General features: G+C 41.6%; 1 protein-coding gene and 1 long non-coding RNA gene across 3 annotated transcripts in view; both read right to left on the bottom strand.

Annotated features, from left to right (window-relative positions):
• Window positions 1-27862, bottom strand: part of plcb1l (phospholipase C beta 1-like) — a 267795-nt gene that overhangs the window by 96775 nt on the left and 143158 nt on the right. For both annotated transcript variants that reach the window (XM_079572652.1, XM_079572653.1), the window contains exons 4-6: window positions 16579-16719; window positions 15468-15547; window positions 2280-2333 (exon numbers count right to left, since the gene is read on the bottom strand). In XM_079572652.1, coding sequence (XP_079428778.1) covers window positions 2280-2333; window positions 15468-15547; window positions 16579-16719 — 275 coding nt within the window. The remainder of the gene's footprint in view (window positions 1-2279; window positions 2334-15467; window positions 15548-16578; window positions 16720-27862) is intronic.
• On the bottom strand, window positions 24926-25605 carry LOC306975360. Its single transcript, XR_013793693.1, has 3 exons — window positions 25583-25605; window positions 25155-25551; window positions 24926-25009 (listed from the first exon to the last, which is right to left on the bottom strand). It is a non-coding gene; the product is annotated as an uncharacterized lncRNA (long non-coding RNA).

The raw sequence follows: 27862 nt of genomic DNA, 5'->3' as shown, positions 1-27862 counted from the left end.
TCTTCCCCAGCTCTAGAGCATGGGTTTCATTGGTACATGTTTGAGACATTATTTAAAATCATAAAACATTAATTATCAATGCCGAGGCACACAAAATAATGCATGATGAGTCCACTTTAAATCCACATAAAGAGGTAAAACTTAACTTTTGAACATTTAAAGTTGTCATTCATATTGTCATTATTGTTTTCATATTGTCATTATTGTTTTCGGCTATGTTAGCAAAAAAAATAAAATAATCTGTCGCATGGAAGATTATTATGGGATATATTATGGCCTCTATGTGGATAACGATAAATCTGCAATATTTACAGCCCTTAATTGCAGCCTTTTCAATTTGCTAATTAAGATAAGATTGTGATTTTTAATCTTACAGCCCTGACATGTCATAAACCCTCCGGCTGTAGCGGCGTACTTCACCGAGGCAGACAGTGATGCATGCGTGTGCCACCGCAGTGCGCACATAAACAATAAACGTAATTTATCGAACCTTGCTCCCTTGTTGATAGAGTCATCCGCCAGTGTTTAGCCCTGGCCGCTGTGATTGCGTAACCTGTTTTATTAATCTCATCCGGAGGTATTCCACGGGCACAGGCGGTATACAGTGGGCTCGGCGGGGGAGCGCGGAGCACGCTGACATTACTCAAAGTGACACGTCCGCACAGCCGCGAGGTTAATTCCCTAAACGGTAAAGGAGCTGCCCCGAGTGTCTTGCTCGTCGACACCCACTGTTTTCTCCCAGGAGGTTATCGCCGGAGTTCAATCCTGCCGCCTGCCTCTGAGCTACACTTGACTAATGGAGGCAGGAGGGTTTTTCTTACGGAGCTGAAGACGATGTACAAAAGCCCATAGTGACAAGATAATGTATGTGATATGGTAGATAGGGAGTAAAAAAACGTAGTTTGGTGTAAATTTACAAAATTTGGCAGAAAATTCCATTTGGTCGTTCCAATCATAAAAGTCAATGAAACCCTTGTCATTTGTTTCATGGAGTTACCGTAGCGATGACCAGAACTACCCATTTATTATAATGGAAAAATATTGCACAATTTAACCAAATAGGCCAGTTCACTATGTTAATTTTGCCGGATTTTTATGGAGAGTATCAAAACTATACATTTTTGAAAACTTTATTAAATGAGCAATCAGAAAACAATGTTTCCATTTGCTCTGACATGTAAAAAAAAAAGGTGTGGTTATAGCGATAGTAACATTTAAATGGGGAGTAAAAAACGTAGTTTGGCGGAAATTTACAAAATTTGGCAGAAAATTCCATTTGGTCGTTCCAGTCATAAAAGTCAACAAAACCTTTGTCATATTTTTCATGGTGTTGCCGTAGCGATGACCAGAACTCCCCATTTACTCTAATGGAAAAATGGCATATTGCACACTTTTACCAAATAGTCCGGTTCACTATGTAATTTTGCTGGATTTTTATGGAGAGTATCAAAACTATACATTTTTGAAAACTCTATTAAATGAGCAATCAGAAAACAATGTTTCCACTTGCTCTGGAATGTAAAAAAAAAGTGCGATTATAGCGATAGTAACATTTAAATGGGGAGTAAAAAACTTAGTTTGGCGGAAATTTACAAAATTTGGCAGAAAATTCCATTTGGTCGCTCCAATCAAAAAAGTCAATGAACCCCTTGTCATATTTTTCATGAAGTTGCCGTAGCGATGACCAGAACTCCCCATTTACTCTAATGGAAAAATGGCATATTGCACAATTTTACCAAATGACAAGGGCAAATGGAAACATTGTTTTTCTCATTGCTTATACCATACGGTTTTCCAAAAAGAAAGTCTTCATACTCTCCACGAAAACAGTGTAATTCTAAACATAGTGAACCAGACTATACAGCTGGAATTGCCAATCAACTCTACATTTATATTTGTTATGTCAGCGCCCAGGGAGAGAACACTAGCAAAGATATATAATAAATTTGGAATGATATAACCTGTTCTTTTTTTGGAAATGATATGACCGTGAGACCCATTTCCCATTTAGAAACATCTTGTTAGCTCCTATACTCCCCTGTCTATATGACTAACCCGCTCCTTTTTTTTGTTGCTTTCAAAGACCTCCCACACTCTCTTTGATTACGTCATGCACGGAGGGGTTTGTCAAGAAAAGGGAAGAATGAAAGGATATATGGGGGTTTTGAGGGACGGGTGAGGCAAACAATCGGCTGGAGGGCCCTGCTGTAGACATTAATTTATGAAAACAGTGGCGTGGTGGCGGGTGGAAGAGGGATGAGTCACTCGATGAGACTTACTTCTTGACAGGAATTCTCCCTTCGGGGTTGAGCTGCAGCTTCATGCGGGTGTATCTGCAACGGGACACAGCAAACGTCCATGTGAGTAATACCCCTGCATTAATTCCTGAGTACATGTTTGGCATCAGTTACCACTCGGCATGTCTACAATCATTAACCAGGCCTGTCGACAACTAGACATGCATATTTATTAGACGCTGCAGTCAAATGAAACGTGATGTAAAGACTAAAGAGAGGCTTTTGCATGTCATGAATATTCCTGTGTATGGCTTTATCTCTCTGTGCAGAATTCATCTATCGTTTTCAGTGATAGCCAGCATTAGAGCCTGTGATTGTGTTGCCAAAACCACTAAGTATTCAGTTAATCGGGATGTGTTTCATTAAAAGTGAGTGATTGTTCATGTAAAAGCATTTGGACACCACCCAAGTTGTTTTGCATCTCTTTTTTCTCCTTCAGTGCAGTTAGGAGGCAGCTAGGAAAGGAGCTGTATGTTTCCTATTAACCTCCTATAGCTTAGGAACCTCTGGATGTTCCTCATCAGCCCACAAGGAGCTAAGAACAATCCCACTGCGCTGCCACTCGGAAGTTTCCAAACTTGAAATGACTGACGTGACGCTCCATTAAAATAAACATGAGCCCCATGTCCGAAATATATGAAAGTAGAAAGCAGGTCCTGTAGTGTTGCCACAGCAGCATCAGGAAATCTGAACTTAAGGCAACATTACACACTTTTGTTTACGTTTCCTAAGAACAAAACTGAAACCACAGAGTCCGCTGTGAAAGAACAGATGCTTAGCATAGTCTGAACCCAAGGACAGGAATGGGTGGATGTTGTTTCTCTGACAGAGCTGTAGCAGCAGAGTTGAAGATGAAACAGTATTTTCATCTTCAGTCTGTCATATCACAGTGGTTCATGATTGAAACTTTCAGTAATTGAACAGCGCAGATTATAAAGAGTTGTTTATTCAACACATCATTTTGACATTTGTGCAGTTGCTCAGAGTCTAGTTATATGCAGCATATATTGTACGACATCACTTCCTGGTTGTTCCCTCCGCAGGGTTAGGAAGGTTCAGAAAGTCCTGACGGGCAGAAAGGAGCAGCTGAAGCTCCTGCTACTAACTGCAAACGGTCGACCTCATGATGCATCAAAGGTCAACAGGCCACCGTTCACCCCGTTTGGAGCTATAGGAATATACTGGGAGAGGCCAAATGCTAACAACATCTTTGGTTGTTTTACATGACTGAGGGCACGCACAAGGCCCAGACAGGTACACATCAACTCGTCTAAGCTCAGGTAAGAACATATTTCAGTATGGAACATTTATTTTATTTATTTTATTTAAGAGAAAGGGGGAACAAAACATATTAATGAACATTTTAAAGATTTTTTTTTTAAAATATGCCAGATTATAGCCCTAGGCTAATTTCCATCTGCAATGGTCTCATGGTCTCAACTTATATAGCGCTTTTCCACCTACATTAGGCACTCAAAGCTCTTTACAGCAAGGATCCACTCACCCATTCATACTCTCATTCATACACCAATGTACGCAGACACTGGGGGCAATGTGGGTGAAGTGTCTTGCCCAAGGACACAACGACAATGTGCACTTTCAGGAGGTGGGATTTTAACCCCCGACCTTCCGATCATGAGACGACCCTTTCTACCATCTGTGCCACTGTTGCCCCAGTGCAGACCCCCTGGCAGGTTGATTTCACAAAGACACAGAAACACAAACTATACACTATATACACAGACTATGTACACAAAAGCAGCACAGACATTTACATACAGCACAGGATAAAGATATGTACAGAGACGACTGAACACAGACAGTGGAACAATGACAGTGGGAAAGAACCAAATTCATATGTATTGCACATCCTCCCATTACAGAGCCTCTTTTAATTCAATTTGAGAAACACATGACCACTATTACACTGATCTCTATTGCACTAATCCCTATTGCACCGATCCCTATTGCACTGATCCCTATTGCACCGATCCCTATTGCATTGGTCCATATTGCACTGATCCCTATTGCACAGATCCCCATTGCACTGATGTCTATTGCACAGATCCCTAAAACGGGGGCCTGTTCCTTTAAGGAAAAGGGAAAAGAGAAAGAAGAAATCTTGACACTTCTTAGATGCAGCCTTAGTCTAGGGACAATGTTTTCTAGTACTTTACAAAAATGCCTGAAGAATTTCCAGCCTGGCCAACCAAACTATACGTCTTTTCTTTTCAAAGACGTGAAACCTGGGACTCGGCGTTATGTACGCTCCGATGGACATGATACGCAGGTGTCCCATCAAAGAACTGTGCGGTCTGTTTGTACCAAAACAAAGACAGCGGCTTATGCGAGTATGAAGAAAAGAAATCCCACAGCACAATCAGCTTTGAAGAGTCTCTTTTGCATTTTATTTATGTGTTACAAATGTTTCTCTTTGATTGGATCGACCCAAAACTTGAAAGGAATTTATTCACACAAGACGTTTTACAAGAAACTATTTTGCATTCACTCCTACACTCCAAACATGAGTTCTTGTATGGATTGTTGGTCCCAGATGCCTTTGTTTTGGCAGAGGAAGAAGGAGTGACTGGCCAGAAAAGCGGATTTCTATTGTAACAGTTGATCCCGAACTCTGTTGAGTTTTCAGATGCCAAACAACTCTTGAAAAAACATTGAACAAACTGCAAACTTTGAGGGATTCAAACATTATTTATCTGCTTTTAAAGTGTGGTGCGGATGAAGAGGCTTTTAAAGGCACAAACCTGTATCATGTATTGGATTTCTATGTTGCATTTCTGCGTCAGATCATTTTGAAGAGATTCTAAGTTTAGTGAACAATGCTTCAGACAGTGCAGTGCCTCCAGTGAGCTGGCCCCCTATGATTCACCTGAGAACATTTGCGGAGGCTCACAGTAGGAATGTTCCTTTTTCATCTCTAAATAAAGTACAGAACACTTGTTTTTATCGTTGCTGGCTGTATCCATTGTAGTTCCCCGCTACAAAAACTTAAGACCCACAAGAGCAGGTGAAACTTGGAACATTAGAATTCAAAAGTGCATTGGTTTCTTTAGTTCAGCTTGAACTGTGAAGCTGATATATGATGGACTCATTACATGCAAAGTTAGATATGTATAGCCTTTACTTGTTATTTTGATTATTATGGCTCAGCTGGTAATAACCCCAAACACAAACTTCAATCATCAAAATTATAACAAACAAAGGCTTGACAGATGTCACTTTGCATGTAATGAGTCTATATCATATATTGGTTTTACATTTTGAGTTGAATGACAGAAGTAAATGCACTTTTGAATGATATTCTAGTTTTCCGAGTTTCACCTGTACAGAAGAAGAAGTCCACAGCAATACTGCCATACTTCAATAACATCCTAAAACCCTGAAGGTTTTAAAAAGGAGCAGAAACAAAAATGAGCCTTATGTCAAAAACTGAGGGCAAGAAAACTTTTTCAGTTTAGAGATACCAATTTAAAACGTTTGATATAGATTACTGGCATAAATATGAGGAAGAAATGTAATTGCAAGTTTTCAGTCATTTTATGTTTTCATGTAAAACTTAATGCCTAAAAAATCTGAATAATGGATCGAGACAGGCTTAAATTGATGGTTTTATTTTGTCAACATGTTCGTAACAAAGACGTTTTCGGGGGGGATGTGGTTTAGTTTTTAAATAAGCTGTTTATCAGCGGAGGAATCTGTAAAAATTGAAATCTCGCCTGTTCTTTTAAAATGCAAAACTCAATAAATCAGGTTAGGAATTAGATATCAATAAATCCTTTTGAAAGAAAATTCAAAATACTGTTCAGTCCAAGCCTAGAAAATTTGAAGTCCATAGATGTTGTCGCACCAAAGTGAAAAAAAAAAAAAGCATTTTCGGAAGCACATTTCCAATTTCCCATATTAATCTATTGCGAAACATTGAATCATGTTTTTTTGTTTTTGGTTTCCAGGTGAAAGTAAATGTTAACCTCTTAACCCCCGCCTTAACCATGGTCATTTTCTCCATTTCAGCTTTACCCAAAAATCTAAACAGATCATATTCCTTGCATTGCTACCCCATTGTCATCATTCTTTATTTTTCATAGCTTTTTTTTAATGCGTTTTGGCTACATTTCCTTTGCTTTTTGTCACTTTTCTGTTACTGTTTAGTTACTTTATGTTGCGTTTTCGTCACACATTTTCATCACCTTTTTTGTCACGGTTTGTTGCTTTTTTTTTCATGAAGCTTTAAGAATTGGATTAAAGCCAAACTGGAGAATATGTGCTCGTGTCAGGTGGGGGTTAATATTTGCGAGTATTCCTTTCAAATACATAATCCATGGAGAAACTCTGGCACATTCTCAAACAGAACCGACGGATAACATTATGCGTACAGTAGCTTAACTAACATAACACGCGTTTACAAAGAGCGGGCTGGAATTGGAGATTATCCCTATGGAAGTCTTTCATTGGGAGCCCACGTGGACGTGCAGCAATGGCTAAAAATAGCTCCTCCGCTGCAACAGGAGCTATCATTACGGGCTAAGCTTTAAGTGGCCGCTAGCTAATAATTAATATCTATTGCGGGACCGTCCACTTGATAGGGGCAGCGCGGCGGCGGCGGCGGCGTCTATGGGGGAAAGCGAGGGTAATGGTTAAAGGGGCGTATATCGGGTTTAGGAGGCTTGTTTTTGTAACGGAAGACCGGGATTTAAATATGCGCAAGGACTGAAGTAGACTTTGGAAGTGAAGCTGAAAGGAAGAGTAGAAGTTAATGTCCTCAAGTGCCTCGAGTGGCCCGCGAGTGCTGTATAATTTATCCACAATGGGGATGAAAAGTCAAGGAAAGTTCAGTGATTATATAGGACTCGAGTAGGGACTTACAACAGGGCTAAAGCATGTCAGAGTAGAGACGTACAAAAACAAGAAAGGTTCATTTGGTCACCTTGTCAGATCAGTTAACACAACATAGAGAAAACTAAGGCCAAAACTAGTTGACCAAAAAGACGATATAGAACCGGATCAAAAATATAATGTCATAATATAAAATCCAATCCCATTCTAACTCAAACGCGAAAACCACATTATGGAGCTAAAATCCTCATCACAACACTTTAATCCGGTTTAACATTTGTACATTTTATGTTTGAGAATATCTTTTGGTGAACTGGCCCCGGAGAAGCTTTAGTTCAGCGTCCCAGCTCTGGAAAAGCCAAAAAGCCCCTTCATCCCGGTTAGCTGCCCCCGGGACAGTTAGCCGGGATGTTAGCAGCTGTTCTTGCAGAGCTGGGGCCCTGAAGTCAGATTGAAGGTGGCGCTATCGTCCTACCGACGCAGGGACGGAAATGGTAAATGTAAACTAGCCAACGAGGCACACCACAGCAACATCACTTGACCAGTAGAGGGAGACTGCAGGAAGAGAACCTTGGAGAACTGTCGATAAAAAATAAATTGGCCTGATTAATGAAAACCTTAAAAGGGACGGTATGATGCAGAGCTTTTAACCGTGTTAAAAAAATTCTTTGTTTTTTCTCTTACTCTTTCTCAATTGAAACAGCTGCACAGCAAAGGGGAACAACTGCCTCATTTCAATTTCCAACAAAGTCAAGCCATAAGCCACGCCCCTTTGAATTCTCATTGGATGACACTCCAAATGCAGGCTTTATTAAGTACACAGTGTAGTTTTACATTATGTTCAGGGACAGGGCAATGGGCGAGGAGCGCGCTTCTCTATGGTCCTCATGGTGGGGAGCTGACATTGCAGTAATACCGCCCCCTTGTGGCCAGGGGCGACTCCAAGAGACACTTGGGAGCATTGATTCTAATTGAACTTCTGCTTCAAACGTCCTAAGAACGGCTTAAAAACCATGCTGGTTTTTGTTTATCAGCCCGAAAAAGAGGAAGCATTTTCAGTACACTGACTGGCTCCAGCACCTGTCAATCAAGCTCTGGAGCTCTGTGGAGGCTCCGCCCGCCCAATGAGTGCAGGGCTTCCCGCCTTTTTTGCCCTTTCAAGGAACAGGCTGTGTAGGAGGAGAAAGAGCGGCCATTAAATTTCACACAGGACTCGGGACCTTTTTCAATGAATGGGGCTGAATGAGACCCGCTCATTTTTATTATATTATATCCATGGGACAGGGTTATGGTTAAGGTTAGAACAATGTGGGGGGCGGGATCATGGTTGGAAGGCAGAAAGACCTCATACTGAGATCACCTTGGACAATCAGGAAGTGAAACTACTGGATATTTTGCTTCAGCTTTTTTAGATCAATACTGCATTTTCTAACAAACAAAGTATAAGATAATGATAAAGACGTGTTTGACATTGTTACCAAACGATGAGGCGGTAATATGTTTTTTCCAAAGTATTAGGACTTTAGACTCAAACTTTTTCCCGAAAACAGTCCGTATGTTGATACAAGACAGTAACAAAACTACCACCATGAGAAATACGCACCCCACAGCTTGAAAACCGCCTGGTCTAACTCATTATTACCCCGCTCCTTTCTGCCAGCACATTTCTGTTCTCTTCTTTTCTCCCCCCGCCGTTAATGCCGAACCGGCCGTGCTCGTTTTAATGGACGCCGGCAGTGACTCACCGCTGTGTCTCAAAATATACAAAGCCGACTGTATAAATTCCTGCAGAAAAAGGGGACATGTTTTTGGAGGAAACGCTGAACAAACGCGCGGCCAAATCGCGGCGCGTCCTTGGAGATTACGCCGCTCGTCACGAATGCACCGAGCGGCACGGTCCAAGGAGTCACCTCGGATTTGTTTGTGTTGATTTGGAAATGACATCTGAGGACGTGATGTTTCCTGTCATTTGCTGATGTCAGAAGTCTTCTCTGAATCTGAAAATATCTGAATTTCACAGGCTCATAGCAATAAACCATCATCAAATGCACCTTTACTTCTACTGGACGTAAGAATTGCCTTCTAAAAGTCAAATATGTATCAAAGGTACATTATGTATTTTATGTGAAAAAAATTCTTACTATTAGTGTGTATTTGAGCCTTTACAGAGCCGTCACAGTGGCTCCAGGGTCAATTGTTTTAGAGTTCCTGGTAGGTGTTCACTGCTCTGGACCCTCTCACCAGAAGATCTATAAGACAATTGATCCTGAGACACTGTAGAGGCCACCGTGATTGAAAGTATAGGTGCCATGCTGACCACAAATAGAATCAAATAGAGTGAAATTGAAAAGCAAAAGGTGATGTAGGGGTCCAGTTCCTAGTTTTACATTTTACTTTGAATAATTATGAAGAACTTAACCTTGACTTAGAGGAACTTTTGTTATAATTAATTAGGGTAGTTCTACAAGAAAGGATTCAGACTCGTTTTACAAATAAATACTTGCATGTCAATCTTTGATTCTTACATCCAGCAGAAGTATGAAGTTGTATCTAATACAGAACCTCCATGACTTCCTTCTTGACCCAATGTGGCCTTGGCCCATTTTTACTTTTTATTCTTTTTATTTAAAAAAAAACTGAAAAACAAATTGTATTTACTTACTTTACTTTACTTTGTCACTCACCTAAAGTTTATTGAAGAGAGTAAATTCACAGTCAAAGCAGGTTGGGCCAAACAGTGTCAGTCAAAAACTGGTTAAGCATTGTGTAAAATTTGAGGAATAACTGTTAACTGTGTTAACAAATGATCAAATTAAAAGATCAGTGACTTGTTTTTTTCCCTTGTCTTAACAATGTGTCAAATATCTAATTGATTATCGTAAATGAATGTTTCTACTGCTCATGTACAAAAGGGGGTAGGCGCTAAGAAGCTTAAGCTTCTGCCTACTCCTTTTGAGCATCATATCCACGTTATTTATTTATTAATTTACTTACTCACCTTCGCATGTACCTTTCTTTTTTTTGCTGAACTCTGTTCCTATGTAGAACTTTGTGGAACTCAGATGCTCAAATAAAAAAGATGAATTGAATTGAACTGAACTTTTCCTTAATCTCTTAACTCCCGCCTGAACCGAGAGGATCTTTTTCCTCACGTCATCAGATTTTTTTTCCATCATTTTTTTGTTGGGTATTTTTGTCATTTTTTGTCACATTTTTGTCATTTTTTCGTCAATTTTTTTTATCACATTTTTGTCATTTTTTTGTCATTTCTTTGTCATTTTCTTTGTCAATTTTTTGAAATTTTTTGGTCAATTTTTTATCGCATTTATGTCATTTTTTTGTCAATTTTTTAATCAAATTTTTTCATTTTTTTGTCACATTTTTGTCATTTCTTGTCACATTTTTGTCTTTTTTTTTGTCACATTTTTGTATATTTTGTGTCACATTTTGTCACATTTTTGTCGTTTTTTTCATAATTTTTTTGTCAATTTCTTGTGACATTTTTCGTCTTTTGGACTGGGGTAAAGCCAAACTGAAGAAAATGTGCTCGGTTCAGGTGGGAGTTAAGGGGTTAATGAATAAATAAACAAAAAATAACCCCATGTCACCGCCCCGCCATCGAAAGATAAAATGTTCCGATTGATCAATTGAGGACTCGACACTGTATTGACAGTATGCTGCAGAATTTATTTTTGCAAACGAAATACCCAACTCATTCATAATATTAAAAAGTTTTCAAATAAACAGATGCACATTGAAACTACTCAGGAATGCAGCGCACACAGAATGATCTTAGCGGTCTGGCATCTTTGCATCGATCTCTGAATAACATCGCAGCAAATGAGGACACGCTGGGGTTTTTCCAGTTTCCCGTTCAGACCATCTCCTCCATTTACGCTGCGCCTAAAGTCCTGATATCAACAATTAGATTTAACCACACGTGGAGCAACAGGAGCACTTCAGGGATAGAACCTCCCCAGCGGCAACGAGGTCTAAACCAGGACTTCACCAGAGGAAAAAGACTCTTATGTCAGAGATGGAGGGGGGGGGCCTTATTTGTAAGCAATCGGTGCTACTGCTGTTTGTAACCCAGCGTGACCGACAAAAGCCGCGCTCTTCCATTTCACCACAGTCGCTTCACGCCGCGCAGTCGATGGCCACTTTTATTGTCTCATAAGTCAATTATTTTCCTCGGGGGGGGGCGGCTGTAATGGTTTGGGCTGGCTGATAAACATGGGACAGCTGGGAGATGTCACCGCACAGCCCCCTAAACGCATTCTGTGGACACTAAAGTGCACTGCTGCCGCCGTTTGAATAAAGTGGATATTTACTTCTAAACAAGAGAGGACGCTGCGGCAAAAAAAAAAGAAAACAGCTTTGAATAGGATTACGAAACAAAAAGAGGACTAAGCCAGGTCTGAGGTAAACACAATAAAGTCCAATTTACGTCACAGCGGCACAAATCATATTCACGGACAACTATAAAGATGCAAGAAAGAGTTTCAAAAGGAAAAGCAGTCGGTGGGTTCAAGGTTTGTGCAACAAATGGATGATGTTTAGCAGAAGATGCTCCAGCGCACCAATAATTGACCAAGTTGTCACACTGTTTAGCTTACAACTCGGTATATGGGGGCCACCTGTTACATGTCTGAGGAAGACTGACTAAAGCCATGTTTAGACGGCAATAGTCTCCAAGAAAACAGTTTTTCCTTTTCTGATGTGCACTAAGGTAAGTCATTATGAATCAACAATGAACAATTATTTGACTTTAACAAGGGATTCTTAAATCAACAAAGCTGGACATTTCATTAAATTCTCTTCAAAACGGCAAATATCTTAAAGGGATATTTCAGGATTTTTGACATAGGGCTTAGTTATCCCGAGTGTTGCTGATTTCTGGAGATATTTTTTTTTGTAATTCATGCAGTTCTTTTATTTGAAGAGTTTTGTGGCGCTAGGCTAGTGCAAGGCTAGTGCATTTCTATGGTATCAGCTAGCCTGCATTAAAAACAGTCTGACCCGCTCCACAGAGCACCTGAGGCAAATCACTTAACGCCAGACTAAACATATAAATGTCTGTGTCGATAGAATCATTTTTGGAACATAACTGACCTTGCATCACATGAATGACCGCATTTTGGAGGGACTATTTTCTAGCAGATCACTCCGCCGCTGCGTAGCTTATATAACCACGAAGCTGATGCTGCTCAAATATAAGGTATTTTAAATGCAAAATGGTTAAAATGATTCTATCGACACAAACATTTATAGTCTGGCGTTATAAGTGATTTGCCTCAGGTGCACTGTGGAACGGGTCAGACTGTTTTTAATGCAGGCTAGCTGATACCATAGAAATGCACTAGCCTTGCACTAGCCTAGCTCAACCTAACTCTTCAAATATAAGAACTGCATGAATTACAAAAAAAAATCTCCAGAAATCAGCAACACTCTGGATAACTAGGAAATTAGGCCCTATGTCAAAAATCCTGAAATATCCCTTTAAGTACTTTTAGGTGGTAGAGGGGGCGACACAGTGTACAACCTGAAGTGCATTTTTTGCTAAAACATAGCTAACACAATTATATTTCAGATTTTGCTAAAAAAAAAAAAGTTAGTTTGACCATTTTTGTGATGTTTATAGTTTCACTTCCTTATTGGACACTGACAGGAAGTGACATAAATAGAGGCAAACGGTTTTAAACTGTTGCCGTGCCGACCATGTTATGTGAATGGGAAGGGAGTGACTCAAGCTGCTATGGAACTTTACCTCTATCTATGTCACTTCCTGTCAGCAGCTTAAACATGCAAATAAAAATAACCAACATTTCTTCATTAACATCCAAGCAAGTTTACAGCCTGTAGGCCAGTGTAAAGCCTCATTTGAAAGCTAAGACCTACAAAACAAATATTTTTCTTCGCGTTGTTCGTCACACATTTTTGTCACTTTTCTCTTACTCTTTTGTGGCTTTTTTGCTACGTTCTTGTCATTTTTTTTTAATCGATTTTTCCCAATCAAAATAAAATATAAAATGAGAAGAAGAGGTTAAATTGCTAAACAGATGTTATCCATCTAAATAAGTCACAAATACACAAGGATTAAAACATGTCATATTCACTTTAACATCTTTGGCCTTTTGAAGAAGAGAATGTGATGATTCTTGAAACCGGCCATACAAATGTAGAAATGTCCAGCTTTATGACCTGAGTGGACTCCATTACTGATATTTGACTTAACATAAACGTGTGGACTCTGAAAACCTTCTTCTTGTGATGGATGTGTCCAGTTCACATGAGCGCAGAGATAAAAAGAGGAATACAAATACAACACCAGGTCTACTATAGGAAATATGGCCTAAACTAAAAACAATCCAAATCTGCACTTGAACTCGCCCATTACTGAACTATTCCCATGCACCACAATTTGAGAACCACTGGTGCAGCAAAAAAAATATATTTCCATTTGATCCGTGAGCCTGTTCCCCAGTGGCCGTTGGCACCGTGTAGTAGCTGTAGGCGTTTACATACAGTACTTACCACACAGGATCAGAGCGCTGTAAACGTGATTGATTAAAATGGTGACAAATACACTGTGACAGTAGCTTAAGGTCACACGTATGATACTTCTATGGGTCTATATATTGTACGTACTTCCTTTCTTTACGCACAAATACAACCCGGCAGCTGCACAGACTCTAAACCAAGGACTGAAACAGGACGGAACCTTTTCTAGCAAAGTCATAAGCTTTACAAAGAGCGTATTGGTTCCTCACTTCAGTGCTGTGTCCCTCTGCTATCGACATGAGGTGAAGCGACCTTTACTGCCTTAAGCTCTTTAGAGAACAGTGAGAGGCTTGATCTGACCTACAACCATGGACTAAACTAAAGCAGAATGCTCAAAGGTTACCGCTTCAATGCCTTTGTTTGATGTAGAAGTGCAAGAGAAAGTCTGTTCTCTCCACGAACCGCCATGGCACTGATGTAATCACTGCTGCAGTCATTACCTGTACTCCCACAGGACCGTATCAGCTGAAAGGTACGACTTCCTGTTCTGCTTTGGTGCTGAAGTATGTCATTTGTACAGCAGAACAGACATGCTCCATCCATTTTGACCCGCCGAGAAAAAAAACGGACTTTCTGCCTCTAAACAGGGCCTGCTTTATAGTAAGTTATCAATTTGAATACGTCCATCAAAGTCATTAACAACTTCCTTTCATCTTCTGCTTCTCCAAAATCTCCTACTTCTTCGTCTCCCTTTTCCTTAATCCTCCTCCTCTTCTTCATCTGCTTCTTCATCATCTACTTCATCCACTTCTTCTTCTTAGTTTTCATCTTCCACTTCCTCTTTGTCTTCTTCATAAGCCTCCTTTACTTCTTCTTCTTCTCCGCCTTCTCCTGCGCTTCTTCTCCTGCTCTTCTTCTTATCTCCTCCTTCTCTTCTTCTTCTCCTTCTTCTGCTCTTCTTCTTCCCCCTCATCCTTCTTCTACTCTTCTCCTTCTCTTCTTCTTCCACTTCTTTTTCTGCTCTTCTTTTTCTCCTTCTCCTGGTCTTCTTCTCCTCCTTCTCCTGTGCTTCTTCTTCTCCTTCGCTTCTTCTTCTCCTGCGCTTCTTCTTCTCCTTCTTCTTCTTCTCCTTCTCCTTCTCCTCCTCCTCCTCTTCATCATTCCTGTTCTTCATTACTTCTTCGGCTTCATCAGCTTCCTCTTTTTGTTAATCGTCTTGTTCTTCATTGCCATCGTCTTCCGCTTCAACTCCCTCTTCATCCTTTTAATCTTCTTCTTCAGCCGCTTCTTCGTCATCTAGTTCATCCACTTCTTCTTCCCCTTCTTCTTCATGTACTTAATTTTTCTTCTTCCTCTTCTTCTTCTTCTTCTTCTTCTCCTTCTTAAACTTAATTTTCTTGTTCTTCTGAATTTTCTTCCTCTTCTCCTCCTTCTCCTTCTTAAACTTAATTTTCTTCTTCTTCTTCTTCTTCTTCTACTTAATTTTCTTCTTTATATACTTAATCATCTTCTTCTTCTCTGTTAGTCAACACTCCCAAACTCATCCACAGAGTCGCCCTCCCCTGCTATCAATACATAAGCTAAATTTTCCCACCAAGCAAATCTTTCTACCTCTAGATATTCATAACTATCACACAGTATTTCAAAGCATGTTTCTTCTTGTAATAATAGCTAATATTCTGAGTCTGTAACATATGCACAGACTCATGCTCTGGCTCGTGCTCGTGTTTGTCCTGGGGTTAGGGGACTGCTGAGCCCCGTGTGTGTCTCTGCATTATATTATGAGCTTGTGTGAGAGTGAGAGTGAGGGAGACGTACGCCTTCTCCAGACAGTCCTCTCTGGCCATGTTCTGCACCAGGAGGTTGGACGCCAGTTTGAACAGCTCCTCGGCCCATTCCTGCAACAAAACAAAAACACAAAAGGCCGTAGTTAAAGCGACTCTGCGGAAGATTCCAGGCAAAACTCTGCACACAGCTATATCAGTGAGGTCAGATCTAACTCCACTGATTCAATTGCTCGGAACAAAAATAACTGCGGGTGAAAGCGCTGACGTCTCCGTGACACGGGAAGTTGCTAGCGCTCTACGTTCGACATCGTGTAAACAGTAGAGCAAACTCCCACACATCAGCATCATCCGGCTGCACAGATAATGACTACAGGAAGTCGCAGTCATGTCACCACCTTTAATTTACACGAGCTCGGCATGCCGCGCCGCACAGCCCTACACCGATTGGGACATTTTGAAACTAAGCATGATCATTCCTTACAGTAATGCAGCCGTCATGCGAACACTGTGAAATGGCTCACAAGATACTTTACATAAACATCTGCTTAATCTTGTACAGCAGGGGTAGGCAAGGTAGCTTTGCAGCGGGCAGACTTTCTTCCTTATCCAAAGTCCAGGGGCCGAAACTCCCGATCGCAGCCCAAAGTAAAACCCCAATGTCTCAAAATCACAATGTTGTTCATGAAATCTGTCCTAATGTGGGGGTTGGGGGCATCCTCCTGGAAGTTTAGAAGAAACTGGCAGTATTTCCAGCATTGTTAGGGCACTCTAACCTGTTTTTGATTCCCTGATTTGTGTATTAGAAATGTATCATAATCATCATCAGATCCTATACTGGAAGGACGGATTTTGCCCCCGGGTCTGACATTGCCTACCCCTATTGTACAGTATAGAAACTGCACACAATTTGGCTTTTACCCTTTGAACTGAACAGAGAATGCTTAGATTTGGTGTCACATCTGATAACAGGAGTAGACTATGTTAAAACGGCCAATAAGCAGCACGGCTAACTGATAGATGTACAGATCTATTACCAAACTTGATTAAAATCTCAAGTAAAAGCACCCTGACTGTGACATGTTTTCGGGGACAGAGGCCATCATCACCGCAGCGGCAGCACATGCTCAGATATTATATTTTACCTTAGCGATCTCCTCCTGGAAGGCCATGAAGTTCAGGTACGTGATGTTGACCATGTCAGGGCCGCTCGCCACCGTCAGCATCCTGTTCTCCATCTTCCCCGCCAGAGTGCTGACGTCCAGCAGCTCCCGCAGCTTGGCCTCCTGCAAAACACGGAAAGGGAATATTGTAATGTGACAGCTACATAAACAAGATATTTTAATCAACACAGCATATAGATACAGACGGCATCGCGTCATAGAAGGGGGAAAATAGAATCTTTTGGGAAACACAATTCTAGCCATTTTCTGGTGAAATATACACGTATCTATCATATACAGATAAAGTCAAGTCTAAATCAGGTCCATATGGATGTTTATTCACGGAAGATTGTTCAGTAGAAGCGAAAAAACGGTAGTTGTAGCTAGCGCCAACTGCCGTTAGCACGATGCTAACATGAAGCATCATGTTAGCATTCTCCGTTATTTATGTAATTATGGGCTGTTGAACCACTTTGCTCCTCCCATGTCTTTGTATCTTTATTAAGAAAACTGTATTCAGAATTTAGCATTTGTTAAAGTAGTTTTTGAATAATCAAAGAAAGTTTAGATTTTTCTCAAAATTGTTTTCCCTCTCAACTGTTTTCAAACATGACCATATATGGGTGTTTCAAGAGATGCTGTCTGCATCTATACCAGACGCAGAGTCATTTTGAAGGATTTACACCAGGGTTTATACAAGAAGCAGCAAGTCAAATTCAATACATTTTAATGTAATCAATCAATCAATCCATCAAACAGAGGAATGAGGAAAAATCCCAATATTCGCAAGAAAACTGGGCAACTTTTGAGCAAAAAAATACGTATAATTTCAGTGTGGAGGTTATACATGTGATGTCATAACATAGCTACAGCATGGCAGTTAGTAATCCATCACGGCAACAGCAGCAAGTGGAAAGTCTGCATTGTTATTCATTGATTTTCCACAAAATGTGTTTAGATTTGCTATGTGCACATACTCTCTATTTCAGGCCATCATTTTGTCAAAAAATGTCGATTTCTTTGCCCATTTCAATCCAATTTAATGGTATTTTTAAATGACATTCATGGCCTTAATTTTGACAGAGTTAAAGCTATGCTGCAATGATACAGTAACTCAATAAGGTGTTTTTCTCAAAGAAACAATGAGAGAATCCAAAAAGTACTACTCTCACGGCTGATAGAATGAGCAGCGCTGCGATAAATACATGGGAGTAACCACAGAGAGCTAATCTAATTGTGTGTCCCAAGAAATGGAATTCAATTGTCTATTTATGTCTTTCTTTTCTGCAGGGTCAAAGCCTTTGCCATGTTTGAATTGTTTATCATTTACAATAAAGTATTTAAAGTTTTAAAGAGACGAGCGGGACGTTATTACTAGACATTAAACAGACCTGGGAGAAAAACCTCTAAAGGGAAGTTGAAGACGGCGCTGCTTAATATCACTGTATTTTGTGTTGACGTTACATTGCAACACTGGAGTAGAGCTTTTTAAACAAGATAATAATAAATGAAAGAATTAATGATTATTTTACTCCAGCAAACAAACCAATATAAGTACATTTTCAATCATAGCTACATGGGAGTGAAGCAGCAGCATTTATATATTCCCTCCAATGAACTTCTTGTTTGTAGAAAATCCCTACAACACTCAAAGACAATAAATCTGCAATAAAACCTACATTTTCCTGCAAAATATAGCCCTTCCTTTCAAAAAATCTTCATTGTTGTCCGACAGGAGCACTAAAGTGTGCAGTTCTGGTGGCGTTTGACAGCTTATTTGTGTGATTAACGAGAGGTCGGCCATATTGGACAGGCATAGGGAACACGGGGCACGGGGCGGCAGACTCTATAGATCCGTGCGGGACTTGCAGGTCGAGAGGGCACCGAGCGGGGAGCGGTTTCTGAATAATAAAACAGCGCAGGGTAAATTAAATGGCAAATCGAGTTAATGTCAGCAAGTGATTTTGCTTTTTAAGCTTCTTCGGAATCCCCCCTAGAAAGGCTTCTCGTTAAAAAGAACAACTATTAGCGGTAAATACAATGAAAAAACCTCTTAAAACCACTGACACTAATTGCCTAAAGTGCTTCTTGTCATATTTGCACTGTGTGGCAAAAATAAAAACAACAAAAAGTCACATGCTCTAATATTTAATGGGACCACCTTTAGCCTTGATTACAGCACAAATTTGCGGTGGAATTGTTTCAATAAAGTTATGCAATGTCAAAAGATCCAGTGTTGCATTCATTTTCCACCAAGATCTTGTAATGGTTACAAGAGAGTGTGACCACTGGGTAAAGCCTTCTCCAGCACATCCCAAAGATCCTCAATGGGTCTGGACTCTGTGGCGACCGATCCATCTCATGCTCCCTGAACCACTCTTTCACAATGTGAGCCCCATGAATCCTAGCATTGTCATCTTGGAATTGTTGTTGCCATTGATGGAATAACCAGGTCCTTCAGGATGTTCAGGTCCTCAGCTGATCTCATTCTTTGTGGGACATGTGCTTTTGTTTGGGTCGCGTTAACGCAATTACGGCCGAGCGAGTGCCGACCCGCACCACAGCGGGACCAGCTGGAGGCGACATCTCTTTCTCTCCGGACACGGACATGGTTTAATTCACGATGGGATAAATAAACTTTGTAGTTTAACCTGTGAGAACCTATAATGCTTAAAGGAACAGGCCACCATTTTTCCATACTGAGATATGTTCTTGCCTGAGATTAGACGAGTTGATGCGTACCTGTCTGGTCTGATGTTGTTGGCATTTGGCCTCTCCCATTGTATTCCTATAGATCCAAACGGGGGTGAAGTTAGAAGCGACCAAGCTCTTCCACGGGCACGCAGAAAGACCAGACAGGTACGTATCAACTCGTCTAAGCTCAGGTAAGAACATATCTCAGTATGGAAGAACTGTGTGCCCTCAGTCACGCAAAAAGACCAAAGATGTTGTTAGCATTTGGCCTCTCCCAGCATATTCCTATAGCTCCAAATGGGGTGAAGTTAGAAGTTAGAAGCGACCAAGCTCTTCCACGGGCACAAAGACCAGACAAGTACGTATCAAGTTGTCTAAGCTCAGGTAAGAACATATCTCAGCATGGAAAAACGGTGGCCTGTTCCTTTAAGGAAGAGCACAAGGCAGCGTGATGTAAACAAGGAAATGAATGAGAGACTGCCATAGTATTAAACCACGCCTAATTCGACCTCTTCTCTTTTCAGTTGCGACGCCCTTTCGCCCTCTTGCTAAAGGTACTGGCTGCGCTAATGGAAGCTGACCATCGCGTTTGGATCAGTGCTGTCCTTGCGTCATGCAGAAGATCTGGACCATAGCTCTGAGGCCCTCACAGAACAGCTGTAATCATACTGAGAGTAGATTACACACAGGTGGCCTCTATTTAATCGCTAGGACAAGGTGTGAACCTACAGTTGCTGAACCTACCGTATACCCGACCAACTATAGGGACCCCAGATCAGAACAGTTTGTTAAACCCCTGGATTTATCTGGTGACTGGTGACTTTTGGATCAGGCAGTGTATTCCGATAAGACAGAGAGCTCAGTCTAAGAAAAGAGCTATATTTCTACACAGGCTTTTGCAGATGCTGTGACTTTTTGTATCATGGACAATCATTTATCACAGCCCTAAACGGTTCTGAATCTTCAAAATAAAGCCACACATATAAGGGAATAATATGGCATTTGAAATAACTTAGTTTGCTTATTGCATAAAATGAACAATAAGCAAAACAATGTGTAGGTTTTATCGTGTACAGTACAGGAGAGCTACTTAATAAAGCACAAGTCATCAAAAGAAGTCTGTAAACATTCTGAATCATTATGTTAGCTTTCCCAGCAACTCCATCATCAAAGCTGTTCCGTTTAATAGAGTCTTGTATGAGGCCTGTCGTCGGCTGCAACAAAACACTGAGCGCTGGCGCCCGTCCAAAAAAACAGTGAGGGATTTGCATTCATTCGGGGGGCAATGGTCTGTGGAGAGCGGAAACCAAACTCGCTTTAGCAAACATACATCGAAGCAAACTCATCTTTGGTGCAAATTGCGTAATCATAAACAAAATACGACGCCTCGGAGCGCGCGGGGAGAGACAACTAATATAAAAGCAGCCTTCTCCCTCCTCCTCGTCGGGCCGTGACAGTGGCTGCATACGAAATGGCTGCCGCGGCTTAATTAACACAACAACAAAAAAAGCGCGGAGCAAAGGATTTCGCTGTGAAAGCAAATGAGCTCCCACTAATTTCACCAATCAAACAAAGAGCGTTGTGTCCTGCCTCGAACTGATAAATGTTTTGTACAAGTCCCTTTGAACTTTCTCTGAGGCAATAGGCTTACCCCGGTTACGAATTTTTGGCTCCCAGGATGATAGCGCATTTGTCAGCCCAGCCTACATCTCGCACAAGTATGTCTTGGCATTCGGTAAATATTCATGGCGGAAATGTGCAAACAAACTCGGCATGAGAGATTCATGAACGTCAAAACATATTCTCACACTGGAGGTTAGAGTTGCGGGATGAGGAGTTGGCAGGGGTTTAGAAAAGCACTGTCAATAAGATACAGGGATGCTCGGCTTGTTCTGACAAGACGATGGAAGAATATAACAGGAGAGAGAAATTGACAACACAGCTTGGGATCAAATGTTACAAATGAGATGTTTTGGGCCAGATCCAACATGTTTTAATGAGGGCAGAGGGCATTGCATGGATTTACATGAGTCAAAATGTTATAAAAATGAATCAGCAACTGGGGAATTTTGTAAATAAAGTTCTACAATATTTTTTATGCATTATTTAGTGTTTGAAGGCTTAATGATGCAAACTGAACAGTAAAGATTCAAAGATCCTTGAATCATCCTTGATTGTGGAGCTGGGGGTGGGGGAAGAGGGGTGGGAGGGAGGGCAGGGAGGTCAGCTTCCCGAATGGCCTTGTGTATGAAACTGTTCTTCAGTCGACTGGAACTGGCCCGTAGATTCTGCAGTCTCCTCCCTGAAGGCATAACCTTGAAGAGACTGTGTGATGGGTGCGAAGGGTCTCTGGTGATTCTGACGGCTTTGCGGGTGAGACGGGTGGAGTACATGTCCTTAATAGAGGGGAGAGGAGCTCCGCAGATCTTCTCTGCTGCTCTCACGATGCACTGACGGCTCCCTCCGTGCCACACAGTGATGGAGCTGGTCAGGATGTTCTCTATAGTCCCTCTGTAGAAGAACCACACAGTGATGGAGCTGGTCAGGATGCTCTCTATCGTCCCTCCGTAGAAGTTGCACATAACAGAGGCTGGGACTCTGGCTCTTCTTAACTTGCGGAGAAAGTAGAGACGCTGATGACTTTTCTTGACCAGTGATGTAGTGTGCATGGTCCAGGAGAGCTTCTCTGTGATGTGCACACACAGGAACTTAGTGCTGGTCACCACTGACTCATTATAAAGTAAATGCCACAAGGAATCTTAGCGACACGACCCCACGCTTTGCAGCTGGTCATTTAGCCAATAAAGCTTCTGTGTCACGACTCGCTTTACACAGTGATTGGAAAAGGTAACATCAGTCAAACGTCTTGCCAAGGAACTTGCACAGTAGTAGTAGTATTAATGAGGCAGACTGTCAGGAGCACGGGCCATTGTTTCATCAGGATTAGGTTTTCGGTTTTTTGTTTTTTTTAGCATAGTGCATGTTCTAAGTTGATGAGGGACAGGACAGGCAAAGACGGAAACCCTGGAGTCAAACTCGAGAACTGTGAGTCAAGAGCAGTGCTGTTGAAATAACTCAACACACGAGAAGCTACTGATGATCTAAATGCAATCTAGTTACTTCTTTGATTACTTTATTTCAAAGAAAATCTGATTACAAGTTACTTTAGTTTTAAAAGAAGATCAAGTCAGGCTGTTTTGGCCCCACTTAGTTTTTGTCTGGTTTCCCACAGAGAACCGAAAATGGACCACAATATTCTTTGACCACTAAATCAAAGGAGCACTAGTTATCTCTAGAAACATTCCTTGGACGTTTAATATGAAAAGGTGAGTAGGACAGGTTTAATTCCAACTAAAGTACGGGGCATTGTCCGGCCCATTGTGATGTGTCGATGTGTTAAAGTGCAGGCTCGGCGACAGCAGGAGTCGGGCTGAGCCGGGCTGAGCCTGACTCCAGGGTCATTATTACAGTCGTTTACTAAATTTGATCAATGAGCTGAAGTTAGACTGATGTTATAAAGTCAGACGCTGCTCCTCTGGCTCTGAACAGAAATCAGAGGTTATCATTGTGCACGTTTGATACAGTGACTGAACCTAAAGCAGAAGAACAGACCGAGTCCTCCAGCAACAAAGTCTGGACAAGGAAATTACGCACGTTGACTTATGTCATGAGCGCGTTGCCCTTCTCGTCGTGGGCATTCGACTTATAATCAGCTCAACTTTCACATTAACTGTTCGAGATAGAAGCGGCTCGAGGATGCAGAGCGTGAGGAGAGTGTGAGGGGAGATTACGACGTGAGGGCAGGACCTGCTCCTCTGGCCACACATCCTCCTGGGGTCGTCATAAACCCGCCTCACGGACGCCTTTGCAGGACAACGACTGCTGTTCCGTTCACTCGGATGCAGTTGTGAACAGAAAATGAAGCATTTGAGGGTGCACGTGCATTTATTATGTGTTTTACGTTGTCTAATGGCTCCCAAAACGTAATTTTGTTTTTTTTTGAGCACCCCAAGAAAGACCTCAGCGGCCCCTGTGACAAATGCCTGGTGCCGCCGCTGCTCACAGGGTAAAAAAGTTGGTGAATTTCATGGTTCATACAGGAAGCACAATTCGAAGCACTTCAGCAGAAGAAACCGCCACAGTAAACAGGGTTACTCACAGCTCATAGGAATGGAAGATACAACTGCAAGAAAAATTGCAACATCATTGACCAAAGTGCAGAACACCTCAACAATACGTCACAACAAAAACAACAGCACAAAGGTAAGGAATGTCCACTTGACTAAATAACCTCTGAATGAATTGTTTCATCTATTTGGAGCCTCCCTTTGTGTGAGCCTCAGCAGGATGCTAACATTAGCGTATGTAAGCACCTGAACTTTCCCGCTAACCTTTAAATCAATGGGACACTGCGCCCACGTGACGAAGATCCATCACTGTCCTTTAGTGCGTTTCAAAATGGCCCTCGCTCCATCCGTCAAAGTATAAACAGCCTGTTCCAATTTGCTAAAACATACAATGCCAAAAGGAGAGACGGCAGCCGGAGAGGCGCGCTCAGGCCGAGTGCGAGAGGATGAAAGGCTTTCGCTGCTGAGGGAGAGACGAGACGACACAACATCGCAGATCTCATTCATTACAGAAACTCCTACGTGAACGCGATTCAAAGGCGGCGCACGTGATGCAGCTGGCACGGAGTTTATCTGAGGGGAGAAGAAGAAGCACTCGAGCTGGAGAGAGGAGTGAAATGAGGTGATGTCTGGGAGGAAGGAGGGAGACCTTTTATTTTGTCTGAAGAAGACATTTTACAATATTTCATTAACACCTCGGGCTGTTTACAACAAGCAGTATATTAAACTACACAGTCAATTCAAATCTCTTTGCACATATTTTCATAAAACAGTGTCCAGGAGAGAGGAAGACTTGGACTATGAAATGCAATTGATGGAGCTGCTTGTGGAAGCGTTAAAAGCATGGGTGCAGGCTCAGTAACCGCAAATATGGGAGATTTATTGGCAAACAAACAGACGAGATGAGATTAGGGGTGCGGGGAAGTTTTCGTGACTTGCATTATTCGAATTATGTTAAATTGTTTTGAAGAAAGTTCTGAACTAAAACTCTACGCTGAATGAACAATACAATCCATGCTTATGTGGAAAGATTGAAGACTTGGGAAATGCAGGTGCCGCTGTTTCGTGAACATCTCGGCTGTTCTGCTGCTGATATTTCCAGACCCCCGGAGCACACACGGCGCGGTGTTTATCCAGGCGTGTGCCGTAAGTGTGTCAGGACACTTAGCATTCACTCCACAGGAAGTCCGCCGCACACTTCCTCTCCCCGCCTCGGCTTCGTCACAAGGCTGTACCTGTCAGCTCCTGTGCACTGTCAAACCCTGTCACGGTCGCTTGTGTTTTGGGGCCAGCAGATCCGGCGTGTGGCAAAACAGGAAGGACACGCTCCAGGGGGGACCAACCTACAGCGCAAAGTGTCCACATGGCGATGCTTTAACCCTTTAATGTTACTCCATACACTCTTTTCTGTATTTTCTAAGCATTTAAAAAAAAAGATTGACCTCTGTGTTACCTGCCTTAAACCAGTCCAAACCTGATTGAAACCAGCACAAACCAGTCCATCCAAACCTGGTCTAAACCGGTCCAAACATGGTCTAAACCGGTCCAAACCTGATCTAAACCTGTCCAAACCTGGTCTAAACCGGTCCAAACTTGGTCTAAACCTGTCCAAACCTGGTCTAGACCTGTCCAAACATGGTCTAAACCGGTCCAAACCTGGTCTAAACATGTCCAAACCTGGTCTAAACCTGTCCAAACCTGGTCTAAACCGGTTCAAACCTCTAAACTGGTCCAAACCTGGTCTAAACTGGTCCAAACCTGGTCTAAACCGGTCCAAACCTGGTCTAAACCTGCCCAAACCTGGTCTAAACCGGTCCAAACCTGGTCTAAACCTGTCCAAACCTGGTCTAAACCGGTCCAAACATGGTCTAAACCGGTTCAAACCTCTAAACCAGTCCAAACCTGGTCTAAACATGTCCAAACCTGGTCTAAACCGGTCCAAACCTGGTCTAAACCGGTCCAAACCTGCTCTAATCCGGTCCAAACTTGCTCTAAACCTGTCCAAACCTGGTCTAAACCGGCCCAAACATGGTCTAAACCGGTCCAAACCTGGTCTAAACATGTCCAAACCTGGTCTAAACCGGTCCAAACCTGATCTAAACCGGTCCAAACCTGGTCCAAACCTGGTCTAAACCTGTCCAAATCTGTTCTAAACCGGTCCAAACCTGGTCCAAACCTGGTCTAAAACGGTCTAAACCTCTAAACCTGTCCAAACCTGGTCTAAACCAGTCCAAACCTGCTCTAAACCAGCATAAACCAGTCCAAACTCGTCCAACCCCAGCCTATACTAGTCCAAGCTGGATATTTTGAGTATTACAAACTTGAACTGAATGGTAGCGATAGGCAGAATTAGAAACTACACGTGATTCGATAAAGTGTGCTCTACCAAACGGTTGAGCAAACTATTAAAGGGTTAAAGTGGACATATCATACATAAACCGGCTTTTTCTATGTTGCTTGAAACAGTCTCCGATTTGTGACATATTTCTGAGGACTCTGTGTTGATGTGAGATGATAAAATGGTGTCTAACGAGCATGACCCGTTAAGTGTTTTGGCCCCGTTCCCCCAATCCATCACACTTGTCGAAAGAAATGAATGGTGCCATGATAAAAAGCCATTAAGGTTAAAGTGACAGCCTGCAAGTTTAAAAGTACAGTGCACAAATGTAAAAGATTGTGTATGAATGAGGGCCTGAGCCTGCAATTTGACGTAACATAAGTAATATTAAATAAGTACCTTCCACCCTTCGCCAAAGTCAGACACTAATCAGAATCCCCGGTGCCATAGCTTTGACCAATGAGACGAGCTTTCCTGTGTCAGGTCCAATCAGGAGGGGAGGGGAGCTTGACTGTTAACTTTTGAAATCTTTATCTTTCTTTGTGTAAATTACAGTGGCTTTCAGGTCCAATCAGGATGGAAAGGAGGAGAGGTGTCTGATTGTTTACTTAAGAAATCTCTGCTCTTTTTGCAATCTTACAGACCATCACTTTAAGACAGTGGCTCTCAACTGATGGTCACAGAACTGTTTTGAGCGGGTTTGCGAGCCTTTCTTTTCATATTTATGTACAGAAAATGTATAGAATCACTACTGGAGTCTGTTAAATGACTGTGTTTATCATAATTTCAGCTTTCTTATGGCTCTTTTCCTCATTCAACAACATTTTTTGAGGAAAAGACCGAGCCTTCGCCATCTCGCTGCCCCCACCCTTTGGAACTCGCTCCCACCGCTCATTAGAAACTCTGACTCACTATCAAACTTACTAAAACCCACCTGTACCAGCTTTTCCATAAACACCTTTTTTGTTTTAGTCCCCATGCATGTAAAGCATCTTTGAGTGTCCAAAAAAAGCACTATACACGTTTAATGTATTATTATAATTATTATTATTCATATTTTACATTATATTTTACAAGTCTAAGTCATGCCGGTTGAAAACTGCTACTTTAAGGTGTACTTTATTGATCTCCATAGGGTAATTTGTCCACTGCATTTGACCCATCCATCAAGGGAGCAGCGACCCTAACCTAGCATGTGATCATGATTTTAGTGGTGGTGGAAACCATACGAAGAGAAAACATGCAAACTCCACACAGAAAGGTTTTTTTGTGCGTATGTCCCCTTAAATCTTCGGATCTGCTGTGGAAGTACTGTATATTCAAAATGCTACTATACACAAGCACATAACACACATAACAGATGCAACATCACACCTGCTCAGACGTCTGAAATGTGCAAAGCCAAATGTGAAAGTGTGTGAAGATCAAAGCAAATGCCACTATGAATGATTGATGGTGTCCCGGCTACCTACGCATGTGTCGCGCCAACACGGCTTAAAAAGAGGGACGGGGGGGGACTGCTTTTGGAGTTTTGGAGATGTCTTTTTTTGACTCGCGGCGCTCAAGACTTGTGAGCAGGGAGAGATAAGAGGAGCTCATCTTCAGCATCGCCTTGAAGCACCGGAGGGTGTTGCGAGAGCTCATCCCCCTCCACAGGCTGAACATCAGGACAGAGGAGAGGACTCAATATGCAAATAATGTGGGATCATCATCTTTGAATTATAAACTATTGCAGTTTAAATGCAATATAGTATATGAACTCAACTGAAACTTTTTAAAAACTTACTTTATATTCTGTTGGAGCCTAGGTCTGCCTTAAATGAGTTGTTGTGGAAACTTTTTGTATTATCTGTATCCATAACCCCCCGAAATTGTGACGAAATTGTGACAAAAATGTTTAAAAAAAAAGTGACAAAAATGTAAAAAAAAAATGAGACAAAAAATGCTAAAAATTTAAAAAAAAAATGCTAAAAAATGTGACAAAAAAGTGACGAAAATGTGACAAAAAAGCAACAAAAAAGTGACAAAAAGCAACAAAAATGTGACAAAAAATGTGACAAAAAAGCAACAAAAATGTGACAAAAAAAGCACCGAAAATGTGACAAAA

This window comes from Gobius niger, assembly GCF_951799975.1.
Source record: "Gobius niger genome assembly, chromosome: 15".
NCBI classification, from domain to species: Eukaryota; Metazoa; Chordata; class Actinopteri; order Gobiiformes; family Gobiidae; genus Gobius; species Gobius niger.
This window is presented reverse-complemented; position numbering and strand designations above follow the sequence as displayed.